The sequence below is a fragment of the Natrix helvetica genome, assembly GCF_964273705.1.
Source record: "Natrix helvetica genome assembly, chromosome: 2".
Lineage (NCBI taxonomy): Eukaryota > Metazoa > Chordata > Lepidosauria > Squamata > Natricidae > Natrix > Natrix helvetica.
The window spans coordinates 272476231-272492469 of NC_138552.1; the positions used below are offsets into that span (position 1 = coordinate 272476231).

The following is a 16239-nucleotide window of genomic DNA, read 5'->3' on the forward strand; positions in this document are numbered from 1 at the left end:
GATCATTGCTTGCCCATCCTTTCAATGAGGCAATTGGGATTCAATCTTCTATTTTCAGAGCTAAATATTTCCAGTTCTTTCCGCCTCCTATATTAACCATGTAAGACCTACTTTGTGTCTGGATAAATTGCATTGGATTAAATGGTTAATTTGTACTTCAAACAGGTGCTATTCACTTTCCGTGGTGCTGCAGCAGGATCAGGAGCATTTCTAAAAGGGAGAAAGTGAAAGATTGATGTCTAAAAATTATACTTAGGGAGTTGGTGCATCTTTGAGATGACTTGGAAGCTGTGTTTGGTTTCTTTGTGTTCGTTAAATCTGCTTTTCTTCCTGCAGTGCAGACATTTCATTACCAGGCTTGGTAACATCATTGGGACATAAGAATGTAAAGTTTGGTGGCTATTTATCTATGGTAAACTATCCCTCTGTGATGTGAGCTAAGCCTGAATGAAAGAGGAGATCCTGAGGATGTGGGCCTCTTCCATCTGGCAAAGACTGGAGGTGCCTGGAAATGAGGGTGGATTGTGTACACAAAGAGCTCCATACTTATCAACCTTACTGTCTGGCACATGATGGATATTTATTCCATTACTCCAGTTTAGTTTAAACGGTATGAGTAAAATATTCGGATTTTCACGTCTGCTTTTATATTTAAGTTTTTTTTAAATGTCCCTTTTAGATTATTTTATTGAGATACAATGTCCGTCCTGGAAATATTTTTTTTACAAAAAAATAATTGCCAAAGAATTTGCTTTTACTGTCTTTTATAATCAGATCTGGAACATAATAAACACTTTTCCATATATTAATACCATAACATCTGGATCCATGCTGGCATTTTTTCCCTTCTTTTTCTGTCAGTTACATTGTAAGCTGGACCAGAAATATTCAGGCTGGATGATTGGGCAAGTACTGTATGGTCTATGTGTCTGTGCCCTAAATGAATTATTGTGTGGGCAAGCATTATTATTTGAGAGTACAATGACATGTAATCTAAGGCTTCAGGGGTACTTATATCCTCTCCTTTTTCAGCCTATGGACAATTCTCCTACCCTACTCAAAAAATCAGTAGTCATTTCCCATCAATTTGACGCAGGAAACATAAGATACCATGCATATAAAAGCATCCAAATGGGTAAAATACTCTTCCTCTCATTATAGCTCTCAAGCACTCTCAATAATGTTAATATTGCCTCCAAATGGTTTCCTACATCACATTAGAAAGTTGGAAGAATAGAGAAGCATCCAGTTAGCTTATCGTGCATTTCCACTGCATTGCTCTTAACCACCCAGTTATTAACCAAGCTGTCAAATCAAAATTCAAATTTTTAATTTGTTAGCCGCTCCCTCTCCACAAGGGACTCGGGGCTTGACAGCTTGTGTGCCAGCCAGATTTGGCATTGGAGAGAAAAATTCTTCCTTTTGCAGGATTGGAATTTCCACCTGTTCTTTGATGAAAGCCATGTTATAATTTAAGTGTGCCTTCTATCAGTTCGCTTGGACAGTTGGAAAGATGGCAGAAAGGATTTGGATTATGCTGAAATGAAACCTGGAAGTAGAACCAAGCTAGAACTGAAGAACAGTCCTCTACATCTGAGGTTCCACAGTCTTTATTCTTAATAGTTTAGGTACTCTGTATTCTATAAAAGGAAGCAGTGTTCACTGTTTATTGTCTCTGAACTTAAATGTAATCTGCAGGTTCCCCCTTTCTATTTCTGAGTCTACAGATATCCTCAGAAGATGTAATTAGCTGACCCAAGATTGTCTACTTCTAAAGCCAGTCACTTACGAATTTAATCTTTGTGTAGAGCCAGTAGTAAATGTATCCTTCCTTAAGATAACTATGATTTTCAGCTTAGAGATCATGAGCATGGATTGGAAAGTAAGCCATCCAATGCTGCTGTGGACAACTTTTTGGTGGCTGAGACAGATTCCTTTTTCATCTGGCAGCCAAATTACTGTGGGTAGGAAATGGTTTGGTGATGCAGATGGTTGGGTTTAGCCTTCTCAATGCTATTTGTATCGGGAAATCAGGAGGAAATTGCACTCAGTTTATTTCTGCTTTGCCACTGAATTTTCAGGGGTTTCAGAGCATTAAAAAAGGGGGGGTTGGCTTTTCATGAGAATCCCCTCTAGGATTCAGGAGTGACCTTATATTTGGGTTCAGAGTTGCGTCTCAAATTATACACACGTTACGTCTAGAAACTCAAAAAGATTTAAACCAAACAAGGTTTTTCCCCCAAGATCTTATAATTAATAATAGCAACGCTTCAAGATGTTTCTGTGAAAAGAAAGAGGCAAAGTGCTGGCATTGTGACAGCAGAGATTTCCATATTTGTGTTATACTAGGATCTTTTATATGGCTTTTCTCTGTTTGGCGGGGGAGGGGTGGAATAATTGAAGAGAAGTAGGAATATCCAGTGTTTGTTTTTCTATTGCTATCTAGCTGGTGAAGGGGAGGGCACTTGTGTGTGTCACCTCGCACACAACATTGTGCATGTTGCAGCTGATAAATTACCTTTTTTGGAACCTGTTCCATACAGAGTTGTTGAAACAAGAAGTGCTAAAGAATGAAGTTCTTTTGGCTGAAGATTGACCATTTCCCTCCTTTGTGAGTTATGGAAGCTTTCAACCCTGAGAATGTCCAGTTCTGTATACAAATCTAGGAAAGAGAAGGCTGGCTCTTCAGCTGGTACAGCAGGAAGGAAATGAGGCTTCAAAATTCGCCCTTGCACCCCATAGTTCCTCCTCCAGTTGAGTCAGAGAAATCTTATTCACAATTCTGCAGCTGTGATTAGAATTCCTCCAAAGGAAAGCTTTTTCAAAGTTGCATTTACAGTATTGGCTGTCGACTTGGTTCGCCAATGCAGCTTCCTTTTTCCTTCCTTCCTTCCTTCCCTCCCCCTCCAATTGATAATGTTCCTTTGTAAGATGTCAGGGGAGGTTTAAATACTTCATAACAAGGCAAAGGATCAAGATCTCTGTGGTTTTAAAAAGAGAACTTGATGACTTTCCAAAAAAATATTTCGTCTGAGTTTAAATCTAGACTCCACTTGGGAGAGCCAGGAAAAAAAAAACATTCTTAGCTTCCTAAGAGGCAGGATCCGGTTCTCAAACATTGCAAATGCCCAAGGGAACGTTTCAGATTCCCTGCATAAGCACAGTGGCCCAGCATTAGGAGGGCTTTCGTTAAATGTTTTAGTTTTTCAGTGGTTAGATGCTAAAATAAGAAAGATTTCTATAATGTTCACTTTGGATTTCTGAGTCATGACTATTTTCTTCCTATGTCAGAATCCTAGAAGTTTGTTAAAAATGGGAAGTTACCCTCCATTCCATTTACTTGGTTGTAAATTAATCCATTATTAATCTTTCCACTTCTTCTTTGGTTTATAACCACCTATGCTGTCGGTCACATGTTCAAATCATTTTTGAATATCCCAAAACAAAAGATTGCATCTCCCAGTGTCACAACAGGACATGATGGTCCTGATATCCTATCTTTGTCATTTTCTGAGGCCTTTTGCTTTGGGCCATTCAGAATAGATTCTCCGTACTGTAGTTTATAGCACAGGAGGTAGTGAGTAAAGACATTTTAAAGGGATTTTAAGTGTTGTAGCAATAAAAGGATGCAAATTGAGGAGAACCCTGTTATGCACAAGGATACTGTTAATGTTTTCTGCCTTTTTGTCTCCTGAGTTATACATACCTTAAAGGGGCATTTTCACTATGGAAATCTGATTTAGGATGTACTGTGTATTGTCTATGTTTTCCTTAAATGTCAGGAAACTATGCCATTGTTTTTTTAAATCATTCTTTTGTAAGCAACTGCTTAGGATCTATAAAATAGATCTGGTTGTGCTCTTGCTACTTCTGCTCACCAACTATGACATAAATGATTGAACAGTCTGTTTTGATCCAACTTAGAAGCAGCAGATATCAAGGCTTGGGAATCCATTTGACCCTAGACTACACCCTACTGATCTGTGAATTAATCTACTGTGAAACAATAGATATCCAACGTGACAGTATGATGTTTAAAACAATGTATTTTTTTACAAAGGATGAAAGCAAGCTCCAGTTCCTTTTATGATATCCAAATATGGAGGAAAGTAATGGACAATGCTGAGTCATTTGGGGTGACAGCCTTAGTTCTCTTTGACAGGATACAAAGATGGCAAAACATATAATTACTCCTGTGTTTATCTCCATCGAGAGACCTCACAAATAGGAGAGCTGTTTTCTAATTGTTGAAATTACTTGTTTTTTTTCTAGGCGCTATATACACTAGTGAAAAATACCCTTTCATTCCATATTTGTAAAATATTAAGCCACTTTAAAGTGAGGTGATTCTGAGATTATCCAAGATTTCTTTTCTTGGTGGAAACAGTTACCAATGAATTAAAAAAAACATCAAAATAAGGTTACAGTATTTTATAAAGGCAGTTTAAATTTCTTTGGAACTGCTTTCAATTGTATCTGAGCCCAAACCTGCTGGCTTACATATAAGCAAAATTGAGAGACTTTCTCTCATATCTCGGCATAGTTCTCTTTTCACCCAATTCCTTGCTTTCTAGTGGCAGTTTTCAGCACATCATTGGACTACCAGTAAGTAAGCAGGTCTTCCTACATATTATAGCATATAAACAGACGAGTGCAATCTACTATGTGGTTCTTCCACTTAAATATGCCATAAATATGAAGTTGGTGTCAATTGGTTGTCATGTTGCATCCCCAAAATATTAGTATTTATTCATCAGTTTTGAACCGAACACAGCTAACTTTATCTTTTTTACAAATGGAAAATATGGCCTATAAATTAACAAAGTTGGAACAGTTAGAGCAGGGGTGTCCAAACTTGGCAACTTTAAGACTTGTGGACTTCAACTCCTAGAATTCCCCAGCCAGCATGGCTGGCTGGGGAATTCTGGGAGTTGAAGTCCACAAGTCTTAAAGTTGCCAAGTTTGGACACCCCTGAGTTAGAGCAATAATTACTATCGCCCTGACAAATATTTGCCTCTATGCTCTTGCACCAGCCAAGATGGGCTGATTTTGCCTTCTTCCAGCCTAGGAATTCTTTTTTTTTACTCTGACTGGAATCTTTGCGTTGTTCTAAATCTAAACAAACATTTCTTGGCACTTGCTATATATGGCAGCCTGCAGTTGCTTCCCCAAAATGTGTCCAGGAATTTGCAGATTATGGAGGGCTTGATGTGAGGATGGGTTTCTGTCTCAATATGATCATATTCTCTCTTACTAACATTTGTCCCCTCTTCCTTCTCTCTCTCTCTCCTCTCTCTTTTAAAGACTGTCAGCATCAACAAGGCCATTAATGCTCAGGAAGTTGCTGTCAAAGAGAAACATGCCAGAAATATCCTTTTAAAAATTAGAGCTCTGGAAAAAGGATGCTGAAGCTGGAAAGGTGGGATATACCTGGCTAGAGTCAAATTCCATCATGATGTGCCTGTGACAGACTGGGATGAAATACCTGCATTATAGTTTGAAAAGGACTTGCTCCTAATTTTTCTTTGTAGAAAAGTACATTCTGTGACAGTGTGCCCCCAACCCCCCAACACACCCGAAAAAGAATATGTGAGCAAGGTTTGAGTTTTAAGACAAGTACACGTTTAAAACGAGTACAAAATTTTTCTCCGAGATTCTTAGCTTGAGTATAGCAAATCTTTACCCTGAGAAGTCATCAGTTCCTGGAATAGCTGAGATATTTTCTCATATCTGGAAGGATAATTGACAACTCCTAATGAAAGAAACTCCAGCTTGGTATGGATGACATAATAACTACAATAGATCAGAGCTTTTGTATCTTCAGGCTAGTTTCCCATCTGGAGTTCTGTAATTCTTATCATGTTGCTGGAGAATGAAAGAAAAGGATATATCTGTGGATTCAGTCCAGTAATATTAAGATAGATCTGGTAGAACTTGATTTTCCAGGCCTCACTTCCATCCTGCTCATTGACACTCTTTCTTCACGTTATTCTATACCAGGGGTGTCCAAACTTGGGAACTTTAAGACTTGTGGACTTCAACTCCCAGAATTCCCCAGCCAGCATGGCTGGCTGGGGAATTCTGAGAGTTGAAGTCCACAAGTCTTAAAGTTCCCAAGTTTGGACACCCCTGTTCTATACCCTTTGTGCTGCTTTTCTCTCATTTTCCTTAGCTTGTCTCTCACCATGCATCCTGGGAACACACCACGAAAAAGGAGCCCACACCTTCTGGTCTGTTGTAAACCGCCTACCCCTTTCCAGCAATGCTGTCCTGTGCTGGAAGTTTTGCCATGTCTTCCACAAGCTTCTCCGTGATGGACACCCAAATGTAAGGAGATATCCTTTTTTTTTCTCTAAAATTTTTGGTTTTTTTTTTTAGTAAGATGAAATAAGTAGCATATCTCAATATAATGTCACCAATAAAATCCTAAATAAACCTGGTAAAATCTAAAATGTGTAATAGAAATGTCTTTAAAAGATAGTAAGGGCACCTTTAGATCAAATAGGAGGAATATAATGATTAATTTTTGAACTTGTTTGTTATAGAATACGTTCAGATTTAATATAATAATTTCTTAATGTAAAGAGCCATATTGTTTTAACAGCTTGTTTTGTTCCACACAAACCTCATTTTTCAATTCTTGAGACTTCACTTTATGACAGTTGCAAATACTAATACAATAAAGACATAATGTTTAATCATGGTTAATGCTAACTAATGTTTGTTGTTTTACTCCAGATTATAGTTCTAAATTCCAAATCCAACAAAAAGAACATTATTTAACACATTGAACAAAACTATCCCTGATGATACCAGGAAACATCTGTACAATGAAAAGTACAAAGCTGGTGTTCTGGTTATTTTCCTATGTGCCAATTAAACATTTAAACATACCCATTATTGCAAGATCTAAAACCACTTTCCATTTTATAAGTTATAGCCAATCCTTAATAGTAGCTCAGATGTGGGTATATAATAGGCATATAATAGTTCTTGAAGCAAAGCCAACCACATTCTTCTCTCTACATGCCCTCCCCTTTTCTTTCAGTTGACAATACTAGACAGTCGATTAACCTCTTAGATTCATTTTTTTTTTCTGGTGGTTCTGTTGACCTGGAGGCATTTGAGAGCTGCTCAAATAGCCTACTTCCCTTCTTTTTGCAGGTCTTGAAGGATTCCGTGAGATACAAGAGTGAGCTCAGTGATATGAGCCGCATGTGGGTAAGTATTATTTGTGCCTACAAAGAACTGCTTCTCTTAGTAATAAACTTACCTTTCAAGTTCTTTTTCATTTTGAAATCAGGAGAACACAGAGTTGTTTTAAGCCATTTGGGTAATGTAATGTATTTTCTGAAAATTTAGGCTAGAGAAAGTCCACAGATCTGTGAGCTGAATTTAGACAAATGTGGCAAACTTTGGCCATGTTGAGGATGGAAGATATGGCATTTTTTGGTGTGTTTGTTTTGCTATCTTTTTTGTTGAATCCATACCGAATGGGAAGCAGTATTTGCATTGCATGTACTAGCTGCTAATAGTTTCCTAACTTTACTGGTCTGCTTAGCTTTTTCTTGCTGGCCAGTTTCTTGATTGTTTAGTAGCTCTGAAGAAATGCTAACTCGGCTGAAGGAAGGGACTACACCAGTGCTTCTCAAATAGTGGGGCGGGCCCCCTAGGGGGGGGCGCGAGGCTCCGTAAAGGGGGGCTCAGCTCAAATTATTTTATATATTTTTGTTTTGCAGGTTAAAGTTTTTTTTAATATTGTGTTCCTTTAAATCCTGTGCTCCTTTAAATCTTTTCTGCTACAGTTAATAAAGCTATTCTTTGTTGTAAATTGATCCACATTTCTTTCTTTTTTTATTCTCTTATACGTTAATAAGGATACAGTGTTATGCAGAGGTGTACTTATAACAATTTTATAGACAAATGATACTATTTACAGTCGCCCGGGGCGCGCGAAATGTTTTCTTCTTCCTAGGGGGGGCATGACAGAAAATAATTGAGAAGCACTGGACTACACATAAGAGTGTGTGTGTTTTCCTTTAAGGGACACTGAAATCTTAGGATTGAATAAATTTTGTTAATTTTTTTAACATTTAGAAAGAAATGGATTAATTTATTATTAACTGTAATAAAAAAACAAACTGATACTCAAAACCTCTCTTCCCCTCCCTGCTCTTAGCAGATGTGTTAGAGGTCTCTGTTTGTGCCAATTTAGCATGTAGACTTTTCTCAAGCGTTGGAAGTGATAATTGCCTTCTGGATATTAGCTGCAGCACTATTTCACAGGTTTTTATTTTTATACCTAAATAGGATACTATATGGAGAATTTTTAAAATGTATAGCTTTATTTTAAAATATACTGTTGTAGCTTTAACAGCTATTTGCACAAGAATTTGATGGGTGAAAGGTAGCTAAGTGGAGAATATGTGTATCTTTTTCCTCTGAAAAGGGGGAAAGTATAAATACGGAGGAAATTGACTCATTGATGGCAGCAGTAGACCCCCTGCTTCTGAGTTTCCCCCCAAATGCTGGTAGTTTGTAAGGTTCTTAAAAAAACTATTTCTGCATGGCTGATAACTCCCTATTACAATAAGAGTGTTTTGGTAGATATGGATATGGCCTAATCAGCACAACATTTGTGGAGATCAGTGATAGACACTGTCAATGATGCCGTACCAGCGTGGATAAGAGAAGAAAAAGTAAAATATACATTTAATATATGTGTCCTGAAATAATGGTCAAGGTGGTTATGATACATTTTACACAAAGGGCTATGAACTACGTTCTCCCCAGTTTAAAATATTGTGCAAGTAAAGCTATTAAGACAGAGTTCTCCAGCCTTTCCGGCTTTGCAGATCATTGGGGGTTGGGGGGGGGGGGTTCTGCACGAGGGGTGCACAAGCTCATGCTGCTCCATTTGCACGAGTGGCAGGCAAGTGCATCCACCACTCATGTAAGTGGAGCACATACATTGACCTGCTGCTTGTTCAAGTGGGGATGCACACGGGCTTGCTCACTGCTTCAGCCGCCCGGTTTTAAATTTTCCCTGGCCCAGTAATGGGGCTGGGGGTTGGGGACCCCTTTATTAAGAGATTAATCCAGCCTTGTTACTTAATTTTTTTTCCTTAGGGCCATTTGAGTGAGGGTTACGGGCAATTATGTAGCATCTACCTCAAATTGCTGAGAACCAAGATGGAATTCCACACAAAAGTAAGTTTTTCTTTATTGCTTCCGCACTTATCTTGGAGAACAGGGTACCTCACCATTTTCTTTTTCTCTGCAAAGCCCTTTGGAGAGCTATAGAGACCATGGGATAAACAGTAGCCTGAACTTGGTGTCCAAACTAGGTTAGAAGTAGGAGCAACTTCCCTGATGAAAACCATAGAGTTAAACTAATTTATAAATAAGATTCCAGAGTTTTTAAGAGCATATCATAGGCTTTATGTGTATCATTCATTTTGAAGAAAACAGAATATTCTGGAATATGTCTGTGTAATTTGTAGCCCTGGTTGCTTTTATTGAAGGATATGGTAATCGGTACTCTTTTGACTGCTCTGAAGATTTGTAGTACAGTACTAATTTATTGATCCCATAGATCAGGGGTGTCCAAACTGGGGAACTTTAAGACTTGTGGACTTCAACTCCCAGAATTCCCCAGCCAGCCATGCTGTTTGGACACCCCTGCCATAGATAATGTGCTAGACTAGAGACAGTAATTTTTAAAAATGTTATTTTAAAAAAGATTAAAATGAACACACACAAACACATATACCCCGATATAAGGAGGGTGGAGTACACAGGATTAAAAAGCATAAAAGACACACCAAAGTCTAATTTAAAATTTAAAAAAGCCATAAAAATATAAAATGTATATAAAAGTCTAAAGAAGAGTCTAAAAAATCTAGGGGGAGAGGTAGGAACGTTAGATGGATTTAGGGCAGGGGTGTCCAAACTTGGGAACTTTAAGACTTGTGGACTTCAACTCCCAGAATTCCCCAGCCAGCATGGCTGGCTGGGGAATTCTGGAAGTTGAAGTCCACAAGTCTTAAAGTTCCCAAGTTTGGACACCCCTGCCGTAGATAATGTGCTAGACTAGAGAGAACTGTCTACTACATTCTAAATCTTGTTTTTTAATCTGATGGTTGTTTTTACAGTATACTCCAGCATCTGATACAGGCTGGTCTTGCTAGCATTTTAATATCAGAATTGTCTAATCAATATCTCTGCCTGCTTGAGCAGGATTTCTTCTTTCACAGACAGAGAAACTTTCCCCCAAATTTCTCACCGTAGTATTGCCTATTCTCATGATTAATACAGCCAAATATATTTCCCCCTATATATCTTAGAGGAAGATATGGATCAGTCATTTCAGATTCTCTGATCTGTAAGCGTTGTGACTCCAGGTATGTGAATTTAGATTCAGAATGGTTGATTGTAGGAGGATAAAGAGGACTATGATACATCCATGTGTATGTGTATTCCTTTCTAAATAAAGCACATATGAGTGAGTTATGCATAGCAATGTGTTTGGATCTCCCCCCCCCCATACACACACACACACACACACACACACACATTATCTGTCTCTTATCATTGGTATATGGTCCTCTTAATGTTATCCTATAGGTTTTCCTCCACTTCTTAACTTGCATTGTAGTTTATATTATGATTAGCTCCAGGCCATCCCAAGGCTGTATCACATTTGGGAGTGGAGATGGCAGCAGGTATTTATAGAATGGAATGTGGCTATTTGGAATAGGAAGCTTGGATTGTATGAGCATCTTCATGAAGGCAGGCCTCTGATTTATAAGCCTTTCATAGGCTAGCAAAGTGCAGTTCACATGTTTGTGTGAGAGAAGGTAATTCCCTCTTGTGGTTGGAGGATCCCTGTGAATAGAAGAACAGTAATGAATTACTGCTTTTGAATCTCTGGCAAAGCCCCAACATATCCAGCTGCCTGGATTATTTAATTCTTTTGAGATTCTGTTTCCTTAAAGCCTGCATTGTAGGCGAGTCTTTGGTGTCACCGTTCCCTTGTTTCTTTTGGAGTTGCTGTTTATGATTCCCTATCATTAAGAAATGTGCTTTTTTGTCTCCTCTGCATTCCAAAATGAGATTCAATTTAAGAAGAGTGAGGGAAGGAGATATATATGCTTCTTCTATATATAAAGCCTTATACTGTAAACCAGTGTTTCTCAAACTTGGCGACTTTAAGTCCTGTGGACTTCAACTCCCAGAATTCCCCAGCCAGCTATGCTGGCTGGGGGATTCTGGGAGTTGAAGTCCACAGGACTTAAAGTCACCAAGTTTGAGAAACACTGCTGTAAACTGATTAAATTGCCAGGCAGAGTTTTTCTCATCCCAATCATCCTCTTTGCTTTTGGGGCACCGGAACTCAGATGAATCTGAAACAGTAATATGCAGGAGCATATTATCCAGGCCTGCCTTGATCCAGAGCCTTAGTACTGTTCTTAATCTTTGTTTCCTTTTATGTAGAATCCCAGATTCCCTGGAAACCTCCAGATGTCAGACAGACAGCTTGATGAGACGGGCGAGAATGATGTGAATAACTTGTAAGTGCTACTTGGTGGTGCGAATTATGGGGCAGTTGTGGATTTAAGAAAGCACAATCCGTTTGTGGGGTTCTTTCTCAGGCAAACCAGAAAGGTTAAAAATCAGGTTGTATGCAGCACCTGTGGGCTCTTCCAGAGGTTTCCTTCTCAATATTGTTGGATTGCTGTGTAGAATATTGTTAGTTCTCTCTTGGAGAACAAAGCCACAAAGTGATTCTGCCAAGTTGAACCTTCGTTATATTTTGTAGGAGTCTCTATTCAGTCTCTTCTTTCCATTTTAGTTTCCAGCTCACAGTGGAAATGTTTGACTATTTGGAATGTGAACTCAACCTATTTCAGACAGGTAACGTTTCACAGAGGACAACAATTTTAAATATTATAGCAAGATACTTTCCAGAAATTGTTTGTTCACTCTTTGTAAATTCTTACACACACACATTTTAATCTCTCTAATGGGGATTATGTCTTATAAGAAATTATCCTAAACTTTCTTCTGTTCCAGTGTAAATAAACAAGCCATTCAGTTGATGGTAGAGAAAACCGAGGTTAGGAAACTAATTATGTTACATATGAACCCCAATTCCCAGCATCCACAACAAGATGATCAATTCTGAGTTATCCTGAGAAATTTAGGGGCATTGAGAGGGTTGTGAATTCATCATCCTGACTAATATGAAAAAAAAATCATGTTTCTGCTCATTGGTTAAATGTAACCTAAACAATAAAATCCATATATCATGAGGCTAGGCAGTTGGATTATACAGGCATCTTGTTTGGCTTTTTTCCACATAACCCAAAGTCTTTTTCAGCTGCAGATATTTGTGATGCTTCTGTGCTTGTTCTGCAGATAAGCCTAGCATCAAAAAGAGAATATTTTAAGTTCATTAAACTGAAGGAAAAACTGTAACATCAGTGTTTCATAATTTTGTACACTCCAGAATAAGAGGAGTAAATACGTCCTTTCCAGATGTCTTAAGACTATCAAGTAGGCTTCAGGCCGGGAAAAGGGTCCTTCCCCTGCTTCTCTGTCTCCTCCTGCTACTAAGATGGGTACCTTGCATATCTTGGTTCATGACACAGAATTTGCCTACTTCTGATGTGTGGCCACTATCTGTCCCTTTCCTCATTCGTTCACTCTCTTGAGCAACAACAGTTGCTGCAAATTACTTAGCACTCGGAATCTCACGGAACAGACTTTTGCTCTCTGCTACTATAGGCAGTGAACCGTGAAAGATGTTTTAATAATGTATAATTCTTGACTTTAACTGTTTAGGAATTAAATCAGTTCTTCAGTTTTTAATGTCAGTAAATCCTTGCTCTTGGTTGACATTTTTAAAAGCTCTTTCTGCTCATTGCTTGCACCCTCCTCGTGCTGCATAATTTCCAGGCCCTCGTGTGATAAATTTTTTTTTGTATTCTCATTTTTTGCTTTCCTTGTCATATACATTCAGTTCTAGGGCAGATTGGGTGGCCCAGGGTCAATGACTTCCATGAACCTGTTTGTGTACCCCAAGTTTATAATTGAGACTGATGTACTTTGCCTTGGAGAGCTTTGACAGCTAAAACAAGTGTCCTTAACATTTGCAGAGAGGTAAAGCAGCCCTAAGATCTCTAGCTGTTTCCCCCTCCCTCCAACACCCTAAGTCAATTTTTCCCTTGTTTTTAACTTCACCTTAAACTTTTACTCTCTTTTTTGGGAGCAATTTCCTTCAAATTTAACTTTGTTAACTTTTATTATTACTACTCTGTAGATTCTGTGGCCCTCTTTAGAATATTGTTATTTATGGCATTTCTGGAGGGGTTCTCCCCCCCCCACCCATGTGATTAGAACATGAATGTATCCACCCTGTCAAAATAATTGAAATAATCCATGGTGCTGGTATGGTTCCCCTTCAGTGTTCAGTTCCTTGGATATGTCTCGCTCTGTGTCGGTCACAGCTGCCGGGCAGTGCCGCTTGGCCCCTCTGATTCAGGTCATTCTAGACTGCAGCCACCTCTATGACTACACAGTAAAATTGCTGTTCAAGTTACACTCCTGTAAGTACAAATTTATCTATCCCTTTTTGTCCTGAATTCCATCACCACTTTCATTCTTTTTAGCTACTGTAATTAGGATGACCAGGACACTCTCCATCTGATCACCTACAAGGTGGTATTACTATACAGTAAAAAATGTCCTTAATTCATCATATTTTGGTTTTGTTTTAATTTTCAAATTGTTTCACAAACATGTTTTAGAAATACGGTCTCACCTGAGATAGGCCAGTATTATTGTTTTCATATTGGATTTGTTTCTTTACTTTTTTAAAAATTTCAGTGAGGGCAGAGGAAAGGTGATAAAGTAAGATATATAATTAAATATGATGTGAATCATTCATTCAATCATTCTGAGTGTCCTAGAACATGAGTTATAATAGGTGACAGTGATGGTTTTTACCATATGCAGTATATCACAGAATAAACTGAGAGACCCTCGATCTGTGCTTAAGAGAAAGGGTTTTAAAGGCAGAGGATGTAAAGATCCGTTGTAGCATCGTGCAACCTGAAAAGATAGGCATTGTGTGTGTGTGTGTGTGTGTGTGTGTGTGTATGTGTGTATGTGTTGTATTTGTGCTGATAAATAAATAAAGGGAGACTAGTATAGATCTATTTCAAGCTATTTAGCTCTCATCAGCTAGCCATACCCTTACTGGGATTTGAACCTGGGCTGTGTTACATATTAGGCAGATTTGTTAGCCACTAAGCCACAGGCTCTCCTCCTTATCAGCTGAGCCAGGGAAATAGGTATGTATTTGTGTTACAACCCAGGGGTTGTAACACAAATACATATGTTTCCCCTCAGTGTTCAGTTCCTTGGATGTTTCTTGCTCTGTGTCGGTCACAGCTGCTGGGGCAGTGCCACCTGGCCCCTCTGATTCTCTTGTTTGCATGTCCAAACAGATATGGCTAGCTGAGCCATCCAAATATTCTGCTGTTCACTCTTTTTCTTAATATCTTTTCTCGAGGTCTCCCAGCTGATACACTCCAAGGCCACAGAGACCGTTTCCTGGAGCAGTTCAAAAAGTGAGTGGGGGGGGGAGTTGTTTGTTGAGATGAGGAGGGAATAGGAAATATGTCTGTAGGAAAGTGGTTACTATGCATTTAAATTCAGTAGGCTGTTTATACTCAGCCCGCTGAATATAAATAGTCAGATGTTCTGCCTGATTGTTGAATATGACACAGTTCTCAACTTTGCAGGAGGCAAGGTGTTAGAAGGAGTGAATTTGGGGAAAATATTATGTGAAAAGTAGAACTAAACATAGAATCAGAACTAAAACACAGCATTTTTCCATTTCAAGATAATTCCTGCTCTTGCTTCAGCTACCCTACCAATCCAAAAGATTGGATAAATTGAATAAAGAATTATCTAGCAATCCATTACCGGTACTCCTCAGTTTACAACCACAATTGAGCTGAAAATTTCTGTTACTAAGTGATACAGTTGTTAAATGAGTTTTGCCCAGAGGTGGTATTCAGCAGATTCTGACCAGTTCTGGAGAACCAGTAGTGGACATTTTGAGTAATTCGGAGAACCGGTAAATACCACCTCTGACTGGCCCCACCTCCCATCTATTCTCTGCCTCCTGAGTCCCAGATGATCAGGAGAAAATGGAGATTTTATAGTATCCTTCCCCTGGAGTGGAGTGGGAATGGAGATTTTACAGTATCCTTCTCCTGCCACGCCCACCAACCCATGCCATGCCCACCAAGCCACATCCACAGAACCGGTAGTAAAAAAAACTTGAATCCCACCACTGGTTTTGCCCCATTTTGTTTGTTGCCAGAACTGTTAATTGAATCACTGCAGTTGCTAAGATAATAACACGGTTGTTAAGTGAATCTGATTTCCCATTGACTTTGCTTGCCCGAAGGTTGCAAAAAGTTATCACATGACCACAGTCACTGCAACCATTGTAAATATGTCAGTTGATCACATGGACATGGGGATGCAGCAACGGTTTTAAGTGTGAAAAACAGTCATAAGTCACCTTTTTTTAGTGCTGTTGAACTGTAGTAAGTCGAGGACTACCTGCGTTTTCTATGCTACACACACTCTGGCCACTGGATTTGAAGTTTCTAAACAGATTTCTACTTTCTGATGCTATAAATCTTTGAGTATAAACAAACTGATGTTTTGAACCATTGATGTTAACAATGGTCCTTAACAAATTGATGTTTTGAAACCACACAAGATCTGATTTATACTCATGATATTATCTATATTTGGTTATTGAGTGTAAAGTGGTATTGAGTTCACTTTTTTTATCACAAAGTTTCCAGGGATCTCCTGCTGCAGTTATGCACTCTCATTAGTAACTGGAGAGAATTTTCCCCCTACTCCTAGCTCCTGAGTCCAACTTACACGTTGTACAGCAGCTGCAATAAAGCTATTCTTCCCCATAGAGGTTCAGCATCCTGTTCCTAAAACTGTTCCAATCTCTTTTCATATCTGCATTATTTAATACTTACGTCCCCTCCCTCCCCCAACAGGGCAGAGTAATGTGCAGTCTTGGTCATAGCCAAGTACTATCTGGATGAAAAATTGCTGTGTGCTGCCCTACCACCTTTGTAAATCACAAGGACGTTGACATTCCCTCCACAGCAATTTCAGATTTATTGATTTAT

The 16239-nt window shown here is 38.8% G+C and overlaps 1 protein-coding gene across 4 annotated transcripts in view; it reads left to right on the plus strand.

The window, feature by feature from the left end:
* The window catches only part of HIP1 (huntingtin interacting protein 1), a 75266-nt gene that overhangs the window by 31748 nt on the left and 27279 nt on the right, over positions 1-16239 (plus strand). For all 4 annotated transcript variants that reach the window (XM_081941189.1, XM_081941190.1, XM_081941192.1 and 1 more), the window contains exons 2-9: positions 5306-5369; positions 6186-6328; positions 7166-7222; positions 9131-9211; positions 11498-11574; positions 11856-11917; positions 13471-13611; positions 14580-14637. In XM_081941189.1, coding sequence (XP_081797315.1) covers positions 5306-5369; positions 6186-6328; positions 7166-7222; positions 9131-9211; positions 11498-11574; positions 11856-11917; positions 13471-13611; positions 14580-14637 — 683 coding nt within the window. The remainder of the gene's footprint in view (positions 1-5305; positions 5370-6185; positions 6329-7165; positions 7223-9130; positions 9212-11497; positions 11575-11855; positions 11918-13470; positions 13612-14579; positions 14638-16239) is intronic.